We start from the raw sequence: 18425 nt of genomic DNA, 5'->3' as shown, positions 1-18425 counted from the left end.
TTGAGCTACAAAAATCTTTTTTGTAATTGTCTCAAATGTTTTGCCAAAATGTGTGATTTTTTAGCATAAGTTTTTCCTCCTTTTTGTTTTATTTTTAAGATTTTTTGAAATATTTTCAAAAAAATAGAAAAGGATAAAAAAAAAATTAAATTTGTTATGTAAGGTTTTTTTCTGGCTATTATTTACACATAAGGTGTATTATTTTTCTATTTTTTATCAAATTATGCAAAAAGGTAATTTATGCATTAAAGTTTTAAATACAGATGTAAAAATGATTTAATGTATTTTTATATTTGCATTTATAAATTTTATATGTACTTTTTAATGAAATGATTCTGAAAATACTATTATGGTAACTTTATGAAAATACTATCAAGATAACTGTAAATCTACAGTTGTAGATGCATATCTATTAGGCTTTTAGACAACTGTAGATAAGTGTAGACTATCAATCTTTTATGAACGACTATTTTTTGTTTTGTTTTTTTGGCAATTTGATTTTAAAGATTTTAGTTTCATATTTTTCTAATTGTTATTTAATAATTTTGTTTTACTTTCAGAAATCTAATTCATTAAATCCAAAAGGAGGCTCAAAGTATGAAAAAAAGAAAGAAAATTTCAAAGCAAGTGTTGGGAATGCAAAGGAAAAAATTAAAGAGTTTGGAGAAAATGACAAAATTGCAGGTAAAATAGCTATATATTTTGATATCACAAGTATTTCTAATGTTCCAAATGCTATTCAAATGAACCAAAATGTAGTTTAATATATATTTAAACTTTTGAAATTATAGAAGGTATAAGTGGTGTTGGAGATGGTTTAACTCAGCTTGTTGGTGGCATAAGTAGTGGAAGTTGGCAAGATATGCTTCTTGGTGGCCTCAGTATTGTTGGGACATTGGCTAGTTTAGCAGGCCCAATGGGAGCTGCACTTGCAACTATATTGAGTCTTGTTTCAATGGTATTTGGACTTTTTGGAGGATCTCAAGGTATACATTTTGCTTGTCTGTATTAAGTATTTAGTGTTTCTTGAGTATTAAAGCCAATTTTTATCATATTAACCATAAATAACTTTTTTAGTTTAGGTCTAGTTTTTCAAAAGAGCTTAAGGTGTTTCAGATGTTTTTGTTTAAAATTCTTATACCTTGTATCTGTTATATATTGAGTAGAGATAACTCTGATGTTGTATATATCAGAATTGTATCGGACTTTTATATACTTTCTATACATTTTCGCAGCCTCAGTTAATAATGACATCAAGGCATGGGTTTTTCTTTAATAATTTTATAATATTCGGTGATATTCGGATATTCGGTGTGTGAATTAATTTATAGCTTTTCAAAATATAACAACAAAAATTGACAAAGATTAAACCATGACAGGTAAAAAAATTTAAGAACACTGATATAAAACCATTTCTCAATGAAGATTTATGTAATGTATATTGCTAGATTTTTATAATGTATGATGCGATATGAACCAATGGCAAGGTAAATTTTATAAATAAAAGTAATTAAAAAATTAATACATTAGATTTTAGTTTAAAAAGATTTAAAGGAAAAGAAAAATTTTTATAGAAAATAGTTCTTAACAAAAAAATGTTTCTACATTGAAAAAAAAAGAGATCTCAAAAAAAAAATTTTCAATAAAAATATTTTTTCTTTATTTTTTTTCTATTATTTTTTTAATTAAGCATAAAGTTGAAGAACAAATTTAATTAAACATAAATTGATAAATCAATAAAATTAATTGCTAGACAATTAAATAAGTTGTACTTATAAATTGGTATACTAAATTTGAAAAATAAACAAAGACCTTTTTATAAATTTTATCTAAAAAACAAATTTTTTAATTTTTGTAGTGTTTAAAAAAAAAAAAAACTTGTATTTATTAGTTAAAGAAACAGTTTATTTTGTTTTGTAAAAACACAAGAACCAAAAAAACAGCTTGTCTCTATTTCCAACATATACTTTTAGAAAAATGCAAAATTATTACTGACTCAGTACACAAAAGAAAAATATTGTTTTAAAAATAATTAAAGTGTGAAATATATTTTTAATTTCTGTAAAAGTCATTTAATATCAAGTTTTTTTATTCAATTAAAGAAAAAATTTATAAAATAATGCTGTGCATATAATTTAAAACGTGAGCAAGTTTTTTCAATTGTTCTGTTATGATCATCAAGTCATAAAGGAAATAGTTCTTCTGCTAAATATTTATATTTTGTATTAAACAACACAATATAGTATGTTAACGATATAATATTATAGTAATCAAAAAATAGTATATTAACAATATAATATTATAGTAATCAAAAAATAGTATATTAACAATATAATATTATAGTAATCAAAAAATATTTTGGCAGTCCACTTATAAACTTATAAATTTAGATGTTTTTGAGAATGTAAATATTAATGCATTTTTTAAGCAATTGCAATTTTTTATAAATATGCAGAATCTTAGGCTATATATTAGGGTTATAACTTTTTTTCAACCCATGCTCCTGTACTGTAGTTTGATGAACTTTTACCTAAAAAGCACAAAATGAACAATTATTTGCATGTCTTTTGAAAAAAGTTCACCTTGCCATTAAAAAATTGATTTTGACATAAGTACTACTATGTATTCCTAGTGGGCACAAGATGTGTTTATAATGTCTAAAACATGTAATAAAATGGATTAATACATATTTTAGACGTTTAAAATACGTCTTGTGCCCACTGGTTTACATAGTAGTATTTATGTCAAAATCAATTTTTCAATGGCGGGGTGAAATTTTTTCAAAAAATATCCAAATAATAGTTCATTTTGTGCTTTTTAGGTAAAAGTTCATCAAACTACAGTACAGGAGCATGGGGTTGAAAAAAAGTTATAACCCTACTGTATATATTAGTTAAACCATTGCGTAACATGCCTTAAATAAACATACTTTGTATTATATGTTTTGTCAACTTTAAAAAACAAACTATTAAATGTTTTTGTTCTTGAACACGCAATATGTATTTTGCCATGAAAAAAGTATGTTTTTTTAAGATATACACCAACCCTATCAAGCGTTTGACCTTGACTTTTATTGGTTATCATAGAAATATGCAAATTGGAAAGGAGACTAGGAACATTTTAGAACGTTAAATAAGTTAATATCTGATGTAGTTTGAAAAATAGATGGATGTTTACTAACATTAACATCTGTCAAAACTGCATCAATATAATTATTTTGAAGAGTGCAAACTTTTATTTGAATGTCATTGCATAACGTATTGCATAATCCAGCTTTAGTATCTAAATTTCTAAGCAACATAATTTCAATCATAAAATCAATTTTACATTTTAAACGATAAGGAGGCATACATAAGATAATAAATTAGTTAATAATGACAATCCTACCATTTGGAGACAACAACGTTATTTAAATAAAGAAGAATATAACAAACATTAGAAATGTCTTTTTTTATTGTTAGTTTAATGTTTACATTTGTATTTTAATTAGAATTCAAGTATAAAATCCTACCAGTGTCAACAAACCAGAGATGACTAAGTTAAAGCCCAAGTAATTAAAAAATAATAGAGTATAATAAAAAGTATATGTTATAAATTTAAAATCAGTTATCCTTTTTTTTTTTTTTTTTAAATTGACTATAATTTTACCATTGGATTAAGAACAAGGTAGTATTCATACTTTATCTTAGTTGCAATCAATCTAATTTAAAGAAAAAAGCCTACTATAAAAACACAAATCAATCACAATCATAGTTAATAAAAAATAGAGGTCTCCTGATTTATGAAAAATTGCACTCAAACTAATAAATAAATTTATTTACAAATTACAAATTACAAGTTACAAATTAAATCTTATTTTTATAAAACACAAATCTTTAAATAACAAAACTTAAAACGTGAATTTTTTATTCTACTGAAAGTATTTATGAAATGAAAATGTATTTAAACTTACTTTTAATTAACTTTGTCTTTATTATTTTGTTGTTGTAGTTATAAATTGTTGTTGTAGTTACAAGTTTTAAATTTATCATCAATGAATGTTCTTTTAATTTGAAAATATTAATGAATTCTGAGTTACATAGGAATACTGTACAATATAAAACTTTTCACTTTAAAGAAGAAGAATTACATTGAATGCTATTTAATGGTTTAATTGTTCATAAATTTGTACAGGCAAAAATATAAATTAAAAATTGTTCAAGTTATAAGTATGACTTGAATAACTGTGTGACTTGTCACCTTATTGTAAAAAAATCTAATCATGAAAAAAATGTTTTTGAATCCTCCTCATTTCTAGTGCCATTTTACGGTAAGGTAGGGGTGGTTGCCTTAGCATAAATTAGTATCTTTGTGCATTAGTTTGTAATTGTAATTTTTTTTTTAACATAATATCTCTCATTGTTAAATATCATCTTAAAATTTTCTTGTTTGGTGGAGTTAAAATAGAGTAACTTACTGTTATAGTTTACAGCTTAAGTTAAAATTTAAAGTTTAAGTGTCAGTTATAGTAGAATGAGCAAGTTATAATGTTATGAGCAAGCAACGTATTTAATACTATTACGATATTACTTTTAGTAATTGTTTCTACTTAACATGATTCTTAAGTAAAAATTTAAAAGTAAAAAGGCATATATTATAAAATTTAAACCACTTAAATATTTTATAGAAAACTATTTAATACATTCATGCTGACGATAAAATATATATTGTTTTCAAAGAGTGTTGCATTGTTATTTAGACTTAGACAAAAACATTTCTTTTAAGAATGGTAAACAAAAAAAATGCTAAACTAGAAAAGATTTAAGCCCTGTACATGAAAGTCTTCATAACTTTCATTTATATGGAAGTTGATAATAATTACCATAATTACCGTAATTACTACATTAATTTTAAAAATTTTTCTAAAAATGGAACTTATGCAAATGGCTTATACAAAAAGATTATAAAAGTCAGTTTACAAATCACAGACAAATTCAAAAAATATTATTCAAGTAAATAATGTATAATTAAGTAAATAAAAAAATAGCTAAAGAAAATTTGTTGTTTAAGGGGTAAACTAATAGAAAAAAATTCTTACCATCATTTTTTGTTTTAATTAACAGAAGCAGAAGAAAGTCAAGAAGGAATGTTAAAACGAGTAATTGATGATGCCCTCACTCGTGCTCGTGCAGATGAATTAAAAGCTGAAGCAGAAGGTTTGAAGAAGGCAATAAGCTCCATCCGAAATTCTGTCAATCAATTTCGAGAAGAAAATTCTATTTCAGAAAATCAAGCAACTGAGCTTTATAACCAGGCTTTTAGGGTTTGTATTTTAGATATGGTTATACTTGTTTTTTCTTTATTTTTCCTTTAAGCCCATAATTAAAACTGCATATAAATATATACAAAAGGTTGGCTAAAAAACCAAAAAATGGATTTTCAAGTGGTAATAATTAGCAAATAAAGTGGTAATAACTTGCAAATAAAGTGCAAAACTTACAAATTGTGAAAACCGTTATTCCACCTCTTTTGCATAGCTCAGATTTTGTTACCTAACCTGAGAACAAAGCTAAATTGTTTTCTAAAGAACTTCTCATCAATCTCATCTCTTGATTCCACTAATCACAATCTACTTGATATAGCCAACAAACAGGTTGATCCTTTGCTTGATATACATATCACTCCAGCTTCGGTATCTAAAGTGATTTCCTGCTTAATCTTTTCTACAGCTTGAAGCCCGGAAAACATACCTGGTATAATCTTGCAAAAATGTTCTCTAAAGCTGTAGTATATACTTTTAAAACTATTGAAAAAGTTCTTATCAGAGTCTTGTTTTCCAGCCTGCTGGAAAACAGCAACTGTTATCCTTATTTTCAAAAGTTCTGGAGATCGATCTGACTTGTCTAACTAACGCCGTATTAGTATTCTTACTATCGTAAGCAAAGTTTTTGAGACTTTAATTAACAAACATTTTATCTCTTATCTTGAATCTGTAAAGCTTTGTTATTTGCGGAGAAACAGTAAAATAACAAATAACAAAATACTTTGTTATTTGCGGAGAAACAGTAACAGTGTTTATATATATACGTGGCGATTATATGTAGTAAATATATAAGGATGGCTTACATATAAAAGACTGCATATTGTTATATTTCTATTAGTAGTGCTTAATTAACGATACAACTATGGCGCCGCGAGTAGGATCTGATTTGACTTTATTGATCCAGACAATGCAGAAGCATGGATTAGATGCTTTTCAGCTTCCGCACATTCAAAAAATTTAAAAGATAAGATAATCAGTAGCTACGAGATAACAGATTTATATCTGTCAAATACAGGCATTGAATCAGTTAAAAAGACTTCCCTTACGGTATATCGAGAAGAATTAGTAAATATGATGTTCGATGATATAAAAACTGTTGTTATGTCCCATTTGAGACCTCAAAAACGACTAATTATTGCTTAAAGAGTTTTTAGCATTAAAACAACAAAACAATGAAAACATCCTATCATATGCACAAAGATTACGCGAAGCTTCATGTTTTTGCAACTTCAAAAATTTGGGAAAAGATGGTCAAAGTGCAGAAGATGATTCATTTAAAATGAGATTGATTGATGGCCTTCAATCTTCTGATCAGAGAATTAAAGCCCTAGAAATGCTATAGAGTGTTGAGTCATCTAAACTAGGAGCATGTGTTGATTTTATCAGGCAACTTGAACAAATATCCTCTTTTAGTATACAAAGCAAGATTGAAAACAACGTAGACCTCCCTTCAGTTAATAGTATTGATAAAAATAAAGAAAAAACAGTTAAACGCAAATATTGTGGCCTTCAACACCTACCTAGGAAGTGCCCAGCATTTGGGAAAAGTTGTAAAATATGTGGGAAATTGAACCACTTTAAAAACGTACGCAAAGTAAACATTAAGTATAAAAGAACAACAGAGAACCATGATGATAGTGTATATTCCATGATAATGATTCCATAATGCATGAATGATACAAACTCAGAGATTTATATAAAAATAAATAATTACTATATAAAAATGCAAGTTGATACTGGAAGTCAGGTCACAATCATACCAAAAAGTTTTTGGGAACTAATGTCTAAACCTAAAATACAAAAATGTTATCTCCGCCTGAAACAGTTTGATGGTATAATTATTAAAGTCCTAGGCAAATTCAAAGCAACTTTGGAAACTGAATCAAAAATTAATATTGTATGAATTATTTTTGCAGACTGTGCAAAAAATCATGGTTTAATTGGCATGGATGTATTAAATATCAATGCAATAAAATCAGTTAATAGTATAACCTATTGTTCATGGGCGTTTAATTAATTACAAAGCAAATATACTGTTAAAAATGGCATACAACCAACTTATTTTGAATCTCGACCTCTTCCTATTTACATAAGACCACTAGTGATAGATAAACTCAATGAAATGATACAGCAAGGGTTGCTCCAAAGGGTTTCTCCTGGTGGAAGCAAATGGGTCTCACCACTTGTGGTTATTAGAAAAACAGATGAAGGTTTACGCGTATGTGCAGATTACAAAATAGGTGTTAACCAAAAGATATGCTCAGATTCATACCTTATTCCAAATATTGAGACTGTATTTCATAAAATAGAATATTTTGCTAAAATTGATCTCAAGAGAGCTTATCATCAAATTGAGATGGACAAAGAGGCAAAGAAATAACATGCCCACCTTAACAAACCCTATTGGATTGTTAAGGTGGGCATGTTTACCTTTTGGAATAAAAACTGCAAGTGCGATATTTCAAAAAGCGATAGAATCTATTATTGATGATATTATTCCTAATATGATTATATTTCAAGATGATATTTTTGTCGGTGGTAAAAGTGTTAAAGAACTTAAATCAAATTTGAGTAAAATTTTAAACAAATTGAAGGAATTGGGAATGAGTGTAAATGAGAGAAAGTCAGTGAATGAAACAAAATATGTTTAATTTTTAGGATACGAACTGTCAGAAACGGGAGTTACCCTAGATCAAAATTTGGTCAGCAAAATACTCAAAATAAATCCTTCTAATGATAAAAAGGAACTTTAGTCGTTTATAGGATTAGTAAACTTTTATGGTCAACACATTAAAAAGTATGCTGAAAAATTTTACCTTCAAATAATTTAAGAAAGAAAGGAGTTACATTCAAGTGGAGGAAAGAAGATCAACATGCATTTGAGTTGCTAAAAAAGAATCTTTGCGAAGAACCTGTGGTAAAAGTTTATGACATCAACCAAGATCTAGAATTGACAACTGATGCAAGTGAAAAAGCTATATCTGGAATACTTTCACAAAATGGTCATCCTGTATTGTATCTCTCACGAACTTTATCAGACGCTGAGACAAGATATTCTAAAATCAAAAGAGAAGTGTTCGCTATTGTATCGTCTATTGTCGTCCACAAGATGAAGAGAAGGACCAAGAAACCTTTATACACTTAGTCAAGTCTTGAGCAAATAATAAAAGTAACAGAAAAAGATAGAGTATTGATGAATACCAAAACCAGAATTAGCAAAAATAATTGGAGCAGGTGCTCTGTGGCAGAAAGACCCTATAAATCTATTAGGAATAAATTGACTATTAAAAAGGGAGTTGTATGAAATGGTGATCTCATTGTACCTCCTAGAACAATGAGAAAGATGTTCATCAAATGGGTCCATGATGACATTCTTTGTGACACAATGCAAACTCGATGTAGACTAAAGGTGGAAGCTTGGTGGCCTGGCTACTGTCAAGATTTTTTTTTTTGAGGAGGCTACTTAATAGTGGTATAACCCTCTCTCAACCATATAACTCCAAAACACGAACCTTGACGAACAAGGCCGTTGCGCGGAGAAACAAGTTGAGCGCGGTACTACCAGGGACGTGGTGGGGAATGTTGAAGTTGAAGATGTTGAAGAATATGTGAAAAACTGTGAAAAATGTGCTGAGATAAAGGTGAAGAAGGAGAGGACATTACATACATGGCAAAATGAAAATAACCCTTGGTGCAGAGTGCATATAAATCATGCTTATGTACAGGGTGTTTTTAATTCTAGTAAATTCTTTTTCTGGATGACCTGAAGTTATTAAGGTAAATAATCGTGAAGCTGCCACAGTGTTTTTTCAAGAAATGGAGTTGTAGAGGTTTTGGTATCCAATAATGCTGCAGAATTTCATGATACCACCTTGCACCAGTGACTAAAGGAAATAGGTTGCTTGCCTTTTAAGACCCCACCTTATCATCCTCAATCTAATGGAGCAGATGAAAGAATGGTAGAAACAGTCAAAATGGGTTTAAAAGCTTATTTACTATATAGAGATTTATTATTTGAATATTAAAGCAGAATGCTTTTAAGTTACAGAACAATACCTCATGCAGGGAGATCAAGAAGTCCTTCCGAGATTATGGGGAGGCAATTGAGATCTCCTCTCACCATGAGTTTAACGTTAAGTGGAACACCATTATAGTATTGCCTAAGTCCAAACCTGAACCTGCTTTATTTATCTCTCAGGCTGGTCAAATCACTGCAGTCATATTAAGGAATAACTCTTCAGGTTTTTTAATTTTTTTAATTTTTTTAATTTTAATAATTCACCTCCCCAAGGCCGAGAGGGCCACTACAGTCGAAGAAGCTACTTTTTGTGGTTACAACCCTCTCTCAACTCTAAAACTTCTAAACACGAACCTCGATGAACAAGGCCGCTGTGCGGAGAAACAAGTTGAGCGCGGTACTACCAAGGGCGTAGTGGGGATCAAACTCGGAACTTCTCATTTATGAGGTAAGCGCTATATCGCTACACCATTACCGCGTAGGTACATTAATACACTGTGACCAAATAAACAAACTCCTAACTGAGTCTAGTATAGTTATGAATAATGAAGTTAGTATACGTTATGATCCCATTAATAATGAGAAACTCGACTTTTCAATAGTGATAAATCTGATATGTCTGAACTACTTTTAACTGGGCAAGAATGTACCCAGAATTGAAGAAGTACATGGTCAACAAGGGGGCAAAAGCCAATACGTTTCAGGGATGTAAAGCCATAAAACTTATTTGCGGACAAACAGTATCAGTGTTTATATATATATGTGTGGCGTTTATATGTAGTAAATATCTAAAGATGGCTTACATATAAAAGATTATATATTGTTATTTTATATATGTTTTATTAACGGTACAACTCTTTAAGTTTATTGAATCCTTCCTTACCAATTGTAGTATAAAAGTATTCTTCGACAGACAGTTCTCCTCTTCTTTTTCTGTATCTTCAGGGGTTCCTCAAGGTTAAATTAAGAGAGATTCGCGTTTTTACTACATTTTTTTTACTTACAAATTTTTAAGGTTTATAAATTTCTAAGGGTACATTCTATCTACTGTAATGTGTAAAGATATACATTTGGTTACATTTTTTGTTTACCTAATTCCATACGATTTTTTCGGATAAAGAATAAAAAACAAAGAATAATGAAAGGGAGTGCCAATGCTACGGCACTTTCTTCCATGTTCTCTCTATTTAGTCATTCAAACTATGAATTGAAACCCCTGTCAGCTCCTTTTTTCATAATGACATAAAATGTTTATATACACTGCAGGCCAAAAGTTTCCGGACATTTGATATTTTTATATAAAAAGCTAAAATCTATCATGTATCATTAAATTAATCAGTAAAATGAATTTATAATGCTTAAACTTACTAATTTTAAGTGTTTATGTAAGTTTGTATTTTTAATTGTTTATTTTAACTTGATATATAGCGTTACATTACTCTTAAGAGTTTCGTCTTGTTAAAGTTATTTATTTGTTGAAACATGAAGTAAATATTTATAATATAATGATAGCCAACTAAAATGATTAAGAATATTTAGTTTTGTTTAGTTTTTATTTGGTATTAATGATGGTTGCATTAAAAAATCTTGAAAAAAAATTTTAATTTTTTTTTAAGATTTTTTAATGCAACCATCATTCGACTATTTAATTAAAAATATGGGTAAAAAACCTTCTTTAATGGTTGCAAAATGTTCTGAAATAATTACATTACATAAAAAAAGTTAATCAGTTCGTAAAATTTGCAAAAAATTTAAAGTTGCCAGAAGTACTGTACAAGATACCATCAAACAATGGAAAGAAACAGGCATTTTTGAAAACAAAAAAAGATCTGGTAGACCACGGAAGCCAACAAAAGCAGAAAATGGATGAGTAAAAGAAATAGAAGACTTATGGCCCCGGAAATAGCTTCAGGCTTTAATAGGAGTCATTCAAAATCTATTTCATTAACCACTACGAAACGACGTCTTAGACAAGCAGCACTTTCTGGCCATATAGCGGTCAGGAAACAGTTGTTACGGATCGGAAATAAAAAGAAAAGGTTACAATGGGCTATAGACCACCAAAATTGGACAGAAGATTGGGGAAAATTACTATGGACCGATGAGTCCAAATTTGAACCGTTTGGGCAAAGACGTAGAATTTACATCAGAAGAACAACAAAAGAAAAAATGATCCCAGAGTGTTTAGTGCCGACAATCAAGCATGGTAGTGGGTCAGTTATGGTATGGGGATGTTTTTCTTCAGCTGGTTTAGGTGACCTAGTTAAAATTGAGGGTATTATGAAAAAAGAACAATATAAAACAATTCTAGAAAACAATGCTATACCTTCTGGCTTAAGAACTATTGGTCATGGTTTTGTTTTTATGCAGGACAATGACTCTAAACACACCTAAAAGTTATGTAAGAACTATATAAAGGAACAAGAGGATAATGGTGTCCTCAAAAACATGACCTGGCCGGCCCAATCACCAGATTTGAACCCAATAGAGTTACTGTGGGAAGAATTGGACAGAAAGGTCAGACAAAAATGCCGAACATCCAAAGAGTACCTGTGGCAGATATTAGAAGAATCCTGGTTATCAATTACACCCGAAATAACAAATTAACTAATAAATAAGATGCCACGGATTGCAAAAAAAGTGATAAAAACTCGTAGGTTATTTTAAGGCAGTAAGACAGTTTAATAATAATAGTGTTGTTAGTATTTTTTTAATTTCATTTTTTGTCTTTTTTTTTCTTAAATAGTAACTATATCTATCTTTTATAAAATAAATACGATATTTGAATTTTTTTGAAATAATTATGGGAGTTTTAATTAAAAAATTAAACAAAATCCAAGTGTCCGGAAACTTTTGGCCTGCAGTGTATATGGGATTTTTTTAATCAGTTTTAAGGAAATTCTGTCTAATTGTAACTCTTTAGAGGTTTTGGATATTGCTTCAACCAAACTTAAATTAAAGGTAAAAGAATCACTCTACATTAAATGGAGAAATTATTTTATGCAAGTTTATTTTGTTTTGAATATATTGAAATATATTGAATGATTGGTTAGTTACAGGAAATTTATAAAGCCATTTTTGTAATTATTTTTATTATTAATTATATTTGGTAATTAGTTTATTATGTATATTCTTTTGTTTGTTAATATTTCTCTGTAATAAGTCTTCCATTTTTTAATATTTCTCTGTAATAAGACTTCTATTTTTAATATTTCTTTGTAAAGTCTTCTATTTTTAATATTTATGCTAGTTTATATTCTGGAATTACATTTTTTGAAAATGTTATTATCTTATAATCAAAAAAATACAAGATGAAAAAATTTTTTCATCTTGTGTTTTTTTGGGTTTTTTTTGTTTTAGTCCATTCTTGCTTTTTTTTTTTAGCAATTATTCTGAATAATGATAATTTTAGAAAAGATGTTAGTATATGACCATTATAAGCACAAATACATGTGTAAACACCAATTTTAACTTGTACTTTTAAGGAAAAATTTTCATGTGTTGTGGTTATACTTTGTGAATAATTTAAGCCTTATATATTATATTTAGGCACAATTGTCCTATATTTATTTTTTTAGATTTTATTGCAGAACAAAATACTAAAAATGAATTTGTGTTAGCATTAATTTTTACAATCATAGTTTTATGAGTCTGGAAACTAGGTTTTATGAAACTGGAAACTTTGACTAGTTTTACAAGGAAACTCTGTTATCTATAGTTTTACTAGGAAAATCTGTTATCTATAGTTTTATAGATTTTGCAAATTAACTTGAGACTAAGAGTGCATCAAATATTTTTCAAATGACTTTTTTTGGCGCAGACTTTGATAATTTGAATGAATTTGATGTGTTTAGCTGCTATTGAGTTCTCTCTCTTTTTTAGAAGCAGACCTCAATTTCAGTTGAAATACTAGGTTACCTAATTAAGTTTATCCTAATTAAAGTAAAATAACTATATTTATGTGTTTGTTTTACAAGAAATGATGTATGTTGTAAGATGACTCTTCACCTCAACGTCAAACACAAGGACAAGATTACTGATAAACAATTTAGTAATGAATAAAAGAAAGTAAATATTATTATTCATCTTATTACGTTTCAAATTTATTTAGTTCTGATTACACAAAAGTTTGCTACAGTTAAACGTTATCCTGCTGCAAGCCGAGTTTTTCAAATCAAGTATAAATATTTCAAGTATTTCAAAAAGAAGTCATTACAGCTTAGACACTAAAAAAAATGTAACTAATTCATTTGAGGAAAATAATGAAAATTTTTAGCGCAAGTTCTACTAATTATTTTCTTTTTAAAAACTTTGCCCAAATTATACTTTTCTTTTAAGTTTTGAAGTAGCAAATCTTGTCTTTGTTTATCTGGCTGGTACCACTTCTATCAATGAAACATTAGGCTTGCTGGTAATGTTGTAGAAGCATGTTGTCATAATTTATAGCTAAATCACCAATTGATGGACAAATACAAACCTTTCTTTTCATGTTCAAGAAGTTTTGATATACTATTAGTATAAAAAAAATTTATTTGAAAAAAAAAATTCAGATTTTAATAAATTTGTTTAAATACTTTAAAGATAGCTAGTAACTAGCTTTTTAAAGTTTTTTATAAAAATAGAAAAGCATTTTTGCACAACATTTATTGCACTTTAAAAAAAAAGATTGAAGTTTGTACTATAGTGCAAGATATGTGATATACCCTTAGTAAGGTATAATTTTCTACCTTTAAGGTAGAAAATTGTATGACATTACATTTTAATATAATTTAGGTAAAATTTTCTACCTTAGATTATATTAAATTATACTTTACTAGAGGTATATCACACTTCCTTCACTAAAGTAGAAATTTCTAACTTTTTTTATAGAGATCCAGGAATAAGTTTTAAACATTCTAAAATTACAATAATGCACCTTGATATTTATGTTGCCAGTAAATTTACCAAAATAATGTAAATTGTGATATATAAATTATTAACTAATCCAGCTAAGTAAACTTTATATAAAATATAAAGTTTATTAGACTCTATTAGCTGACATTTCAAATAAATATACTCTGATAATATGTTGCTAAGCATTTATACCCATAGACACCTATTTATACAGTGGATGAAATCTATAATGTATTTTCATATATAAATGGTTTGTGTAAGACAAACAGTTACAAACTCTTCACGTAACTACGTTTATTAACTTTTGATGTCTTTATTTTGTGCTATATTCATCATTTTTATTCGAAACACGAAATATATATGCAATCCAAAATAATTAGAAACTAGCGCAGTTTGCTCCCCACATTTCAATACTTGACCTAACTATATGCAGCTTAACTATAGTGAAATGTTTACAATTTAATGCACTCTAAAGTAGGCTGGGCACTAGTATAGAGAAGAACTTAAGTGTTTTTAGAAAGCGGCCTGCGTTTCCAGACTAGTAATATACTATGACTATGAATTTTATTGAAATGTTTTCTTTTTTCAAAAAGTTAAATTTTTTTTTTAAAAAACAATTATTATTTTGGATTTTTTTAAATTTTGCTTCATTTGAATACCAGATTGAGCTATTTTTGAGAAAATATTTTTAAAGATTAATTTTTCTAAAATATTATTACCAGATAAATGAACTTGTACTAAATATTAGTGGCATGTACTAAATAATATTTGATTTAACTTAAATTAGGCTTTTAAATTAAACTAATCACAAAAGAAACTGTAAAAAGTTAAAAAACATTTTTTCAAAAAAAAAAAATTTTCAATATAATCAAAACAAAAAAAAAATTTTTGTGTGTGTAAAATCTGATGCGAAATAGTTTAACTTTGTTTTATAAAATAGAATAAAAATAAAATGGATTTTTTTAGTTTCATAAAAATACAGAACAAAACAAAATTTTTTTGTTAATTAAGAACAGTACAAGAAAAATATCAAGCAGCAATTGATTGCTGGATGAGCAGCAATCGATCAATTCGGCTGTCAAAGTGTGCCTGATAACACACTCACTGGCTCTGCCAGTTACAGCGTTTCCTACTAACTAACTAACATTTTTCTGTATTTCATATATTTATTTCATGTATTTCATATATTTTTCTGTATTTCATATATTTCATATAATTATTTCATGTACTTTATATATTTTTCTGTATTTCATATATTTATTTCATGTATTTTATATATTTTTCTGTTTTTCATATATTTGTTTCATGTATTTTATATATTTTTCTGTATATCATACCAAAAACCTCTAAACGAATACAAGCAGGCACAGTAGATTAATAATCTTGGTCTTATTAATGTTCGAACTAAGCCCTTTTTGTTTTTATTCCATCTTTATAACCTTATTATAATTTTTTCTTTTGTTTTCAAGACACTCATACAATATTATATCTAAGGAATTTGGCTTACATGTTTAGAGAGTTGTGCTAATTACAAATTTTTTTCTAAACTGATATTCAAAATAAAAACAAGTATTTAGCAGAGAATGATGTTTAATGCATGACTAATGACATATAGTACATGTCATTAGTCATGCAGTACTGTTATGTCAAATGTAGCAAAGCCGTTATAGTAAATAGAGTAATAGCTTTATAATTTTATTATTAAATCCATTGCTTAAATCCATTGCTCTTGCCCATAATCCTTGAGTCCTAGTATAATTTATTGTTGATTGTAATTGTTTGCCTATGTAAATCTGAAGCTTATTCTTCTCTCATTTTATTTGTTTCTTTTACACCAATATTTTATCTAGGGTTTAACTTTTTTTGGACTACTGAAGTATCAAATTGATAAATATTGCGATTGTGCTGTTGAAAACCCAAATGATGAAGAAAAAGTTAGAAAAGCAAAAGAAAATTCTGATCGATGTTTGGAATTTCTTAATCTTTATGCTGACTTGTCAATACTTCGACAACTATTAATAGCAGATATGGCAAGTCTTGTTGGTTCAGTTGGATTGAATGCTACAGCTGTAAATCTGTTATCGCTTACAGAAAAAGAAAAGATATCAGATAAAGATATATTATTTTTTTTGTTGGATCCAATTAATAATAAGTAAGTAAATAAAATTTAAATAACAAAAGTTTAATTATTTTTATTTTGAACAAATTGTTTTTATTTTAAAATCATTTTTCGATAAATGTTTCTGTTAACTTATTTGTGTTCTTTGATAAAATCATTTGCTTCTGATTTTAATTGATACTAAAAAGTGAAATTGTTGACTAACAAAAATTACACTAACATATTAGAATCAAGACTGAGGATTCTAAGCCTTTGATGATATCCTCCCAAGTGCAAAACCGATTAACACCAGGAAGGTTATCTAGTTGTAAAAAATAGCTTTAACAGTTTGAAAATGTCATTGTTGAATAAAAAGTTTGCATTATGGAAATCTGTCCAAAATGCATGTGAAGAATCATGGACAATAATTACTTATTAAAAAAAATAGTTTAGAGGTTATTTTAGACTGAAAAAATAAAATTAGTTGCTTATTGAAACCTGAAACCAAAACTAAATTAAAATTAAACAAGAAGTATTTCTTAAATTTGGTTTGTTTCTCAGCATAATATTACATTGTTTATGCGTATTCTTGTTTTAAAATTCAATATTAGTGCTGTAATTTAATGAAAGTTTTTCACTACAAGATAAAATCTGTTGTGTTGGTGGAAAACTGACCATGCATCTAAATTTAGTAATTTTTAGAAATCCTGGGTTAAAGATTAAGCACCATTGATTGAAAAATTATTCTGTAGTATTTTTTTTAAAGCCAAAACTGATGTGGGCTGCACTGTTGTGAGGTGCAGCATATCTTGTTTTGACTTTCTTGTTCTGATGTTAAGAATTGGTACTGCTGTTGTTTTTAATTGTATGTTTTGTATTTACTGCAGACTTACTGCACAAAAAAAAAAAAATGTTGCTGAACTCTGAAATAAAAAGCAGTACAATGTTTTAGTGTACAATACAGCAAAGTATTACTGACAATAGTTCAACTTTAAAGTTTGAGTTGCCTCAGTTGATGTAGAAGCACTCCTCACATGTTCTGCCAAGTTGGTAAAACATGCAAGTGCTGCTACAAGATGTGTGCGTGTATATATATATATATATATATATATATATATATATATATATATATATATATATATATATATATATATATATATATATATATATATATATATATATATTAATAATATTAAAAAGTATTTTGATATTAGAATGTAAAATATATGCTTGCATGTATATTAATCTATTTATACGAGGAATGGACTGTTTTTTTTCTATGGGCTATATAGTTATGTTTTTCTTATGTAAGATATTTAATGTATGATTGTATGTTTTATTTAAATAAGTATTTTGAAAACACATTTTGTGTTTTCATGAACAAACATTTTGTGTTTTCATTTTCCAGTAATATGAAAAGTAAAAATTCATTTAATCTGCATCTTTTTGAATTATGTTAGCAACCATCTCTCTTTAATAGTAATTTTAAATTTAATTATTATGTAAATACATACATACATACATATATACATACATACATACATACATACATACATACATACATACATACATACATACATACATACATACATACATACATACATACATACATACATACATACATACATACATACATACATATGGTGTGTTCCACAGCAGAAAGTGTTAAAGTAATTTTCAATCTTTTTTTTTCAATCTTTAATGGATGATAATTGAGGTAGGCACATAAGGGCTTTACTTACGAGGTAAACAGATTCCAACTGTTGACCAACCTTGCACCCCTTCTTCATCTATTAGGCTGGTGCAGATGTATTTATAATACATTGTTTATAGTTGAGGATGTTGAATGCTAGATCATTTTAACTCAATGCATGTGTTTTGCTTGTGTCTCTGTTTTAACAACCAGGCAGCTCATTCTATTATCTCCTAATGAGGGTATAGATCAAAACTCAGTTTTATGGTTCTGAGGCTGGCTGGTAATCAGGCTTCTTAAACTCTGCGGTAACTCTCAGATAGGCTGATTCATCAACAAGTGTAAAATATCAGAGTACTAACAGTGCCATGTTGCACATTTATGGTGTCCCTGTTTGTAGTTTTGGTGTGCATTGTTGAGG

General features: G+C 27.8%; 1 protein-coding gene across 1 annotated transcript in view; it reads left to right on the top strand.

Moving 5' to 3' along the window:
• LOC100215884 (uncharacterized) overlaps positions 1–18425 on the top strand; it is a 50674-nt gene that overhangs the window by 9457 nt on the left and 22792 nt on the right. The window contains exons 2-5 of the mRNA XM_065795252.1: positions 561–684; positions 792–986; positions 5103–5302; positions 16064–16365. Of these exons, the coding sequence (XP_065651324.1) occupies positions 561–684; positions 792–986; positions 5103–5302; positions 16064–16365 (821 nt within the window). The remainder of the gene's footprint in view (positions 1–560; positions 685–791; positions 987–5102; positions 5303–16063; positions 16366–18425) is intronic.

The sequence above is a fragment of the Hydra vulgaris genome, chromosome 04 (assembly GCF_038396675.1).
Source record: "Hydra vulgaris chromosome 04, alternate assembly HydraT2T_AEP".
In the NCBI taxonomy this organism is placed as follows: Eukaryota; Metazoa; Cnidaria; class Hydrozoa; order Anthoathecata; family Hydridae; genus Hydra; species Hydra vulgaris.
This window is presented reverse-complemented; position numbering and strand designations above follow the sequence as displayed.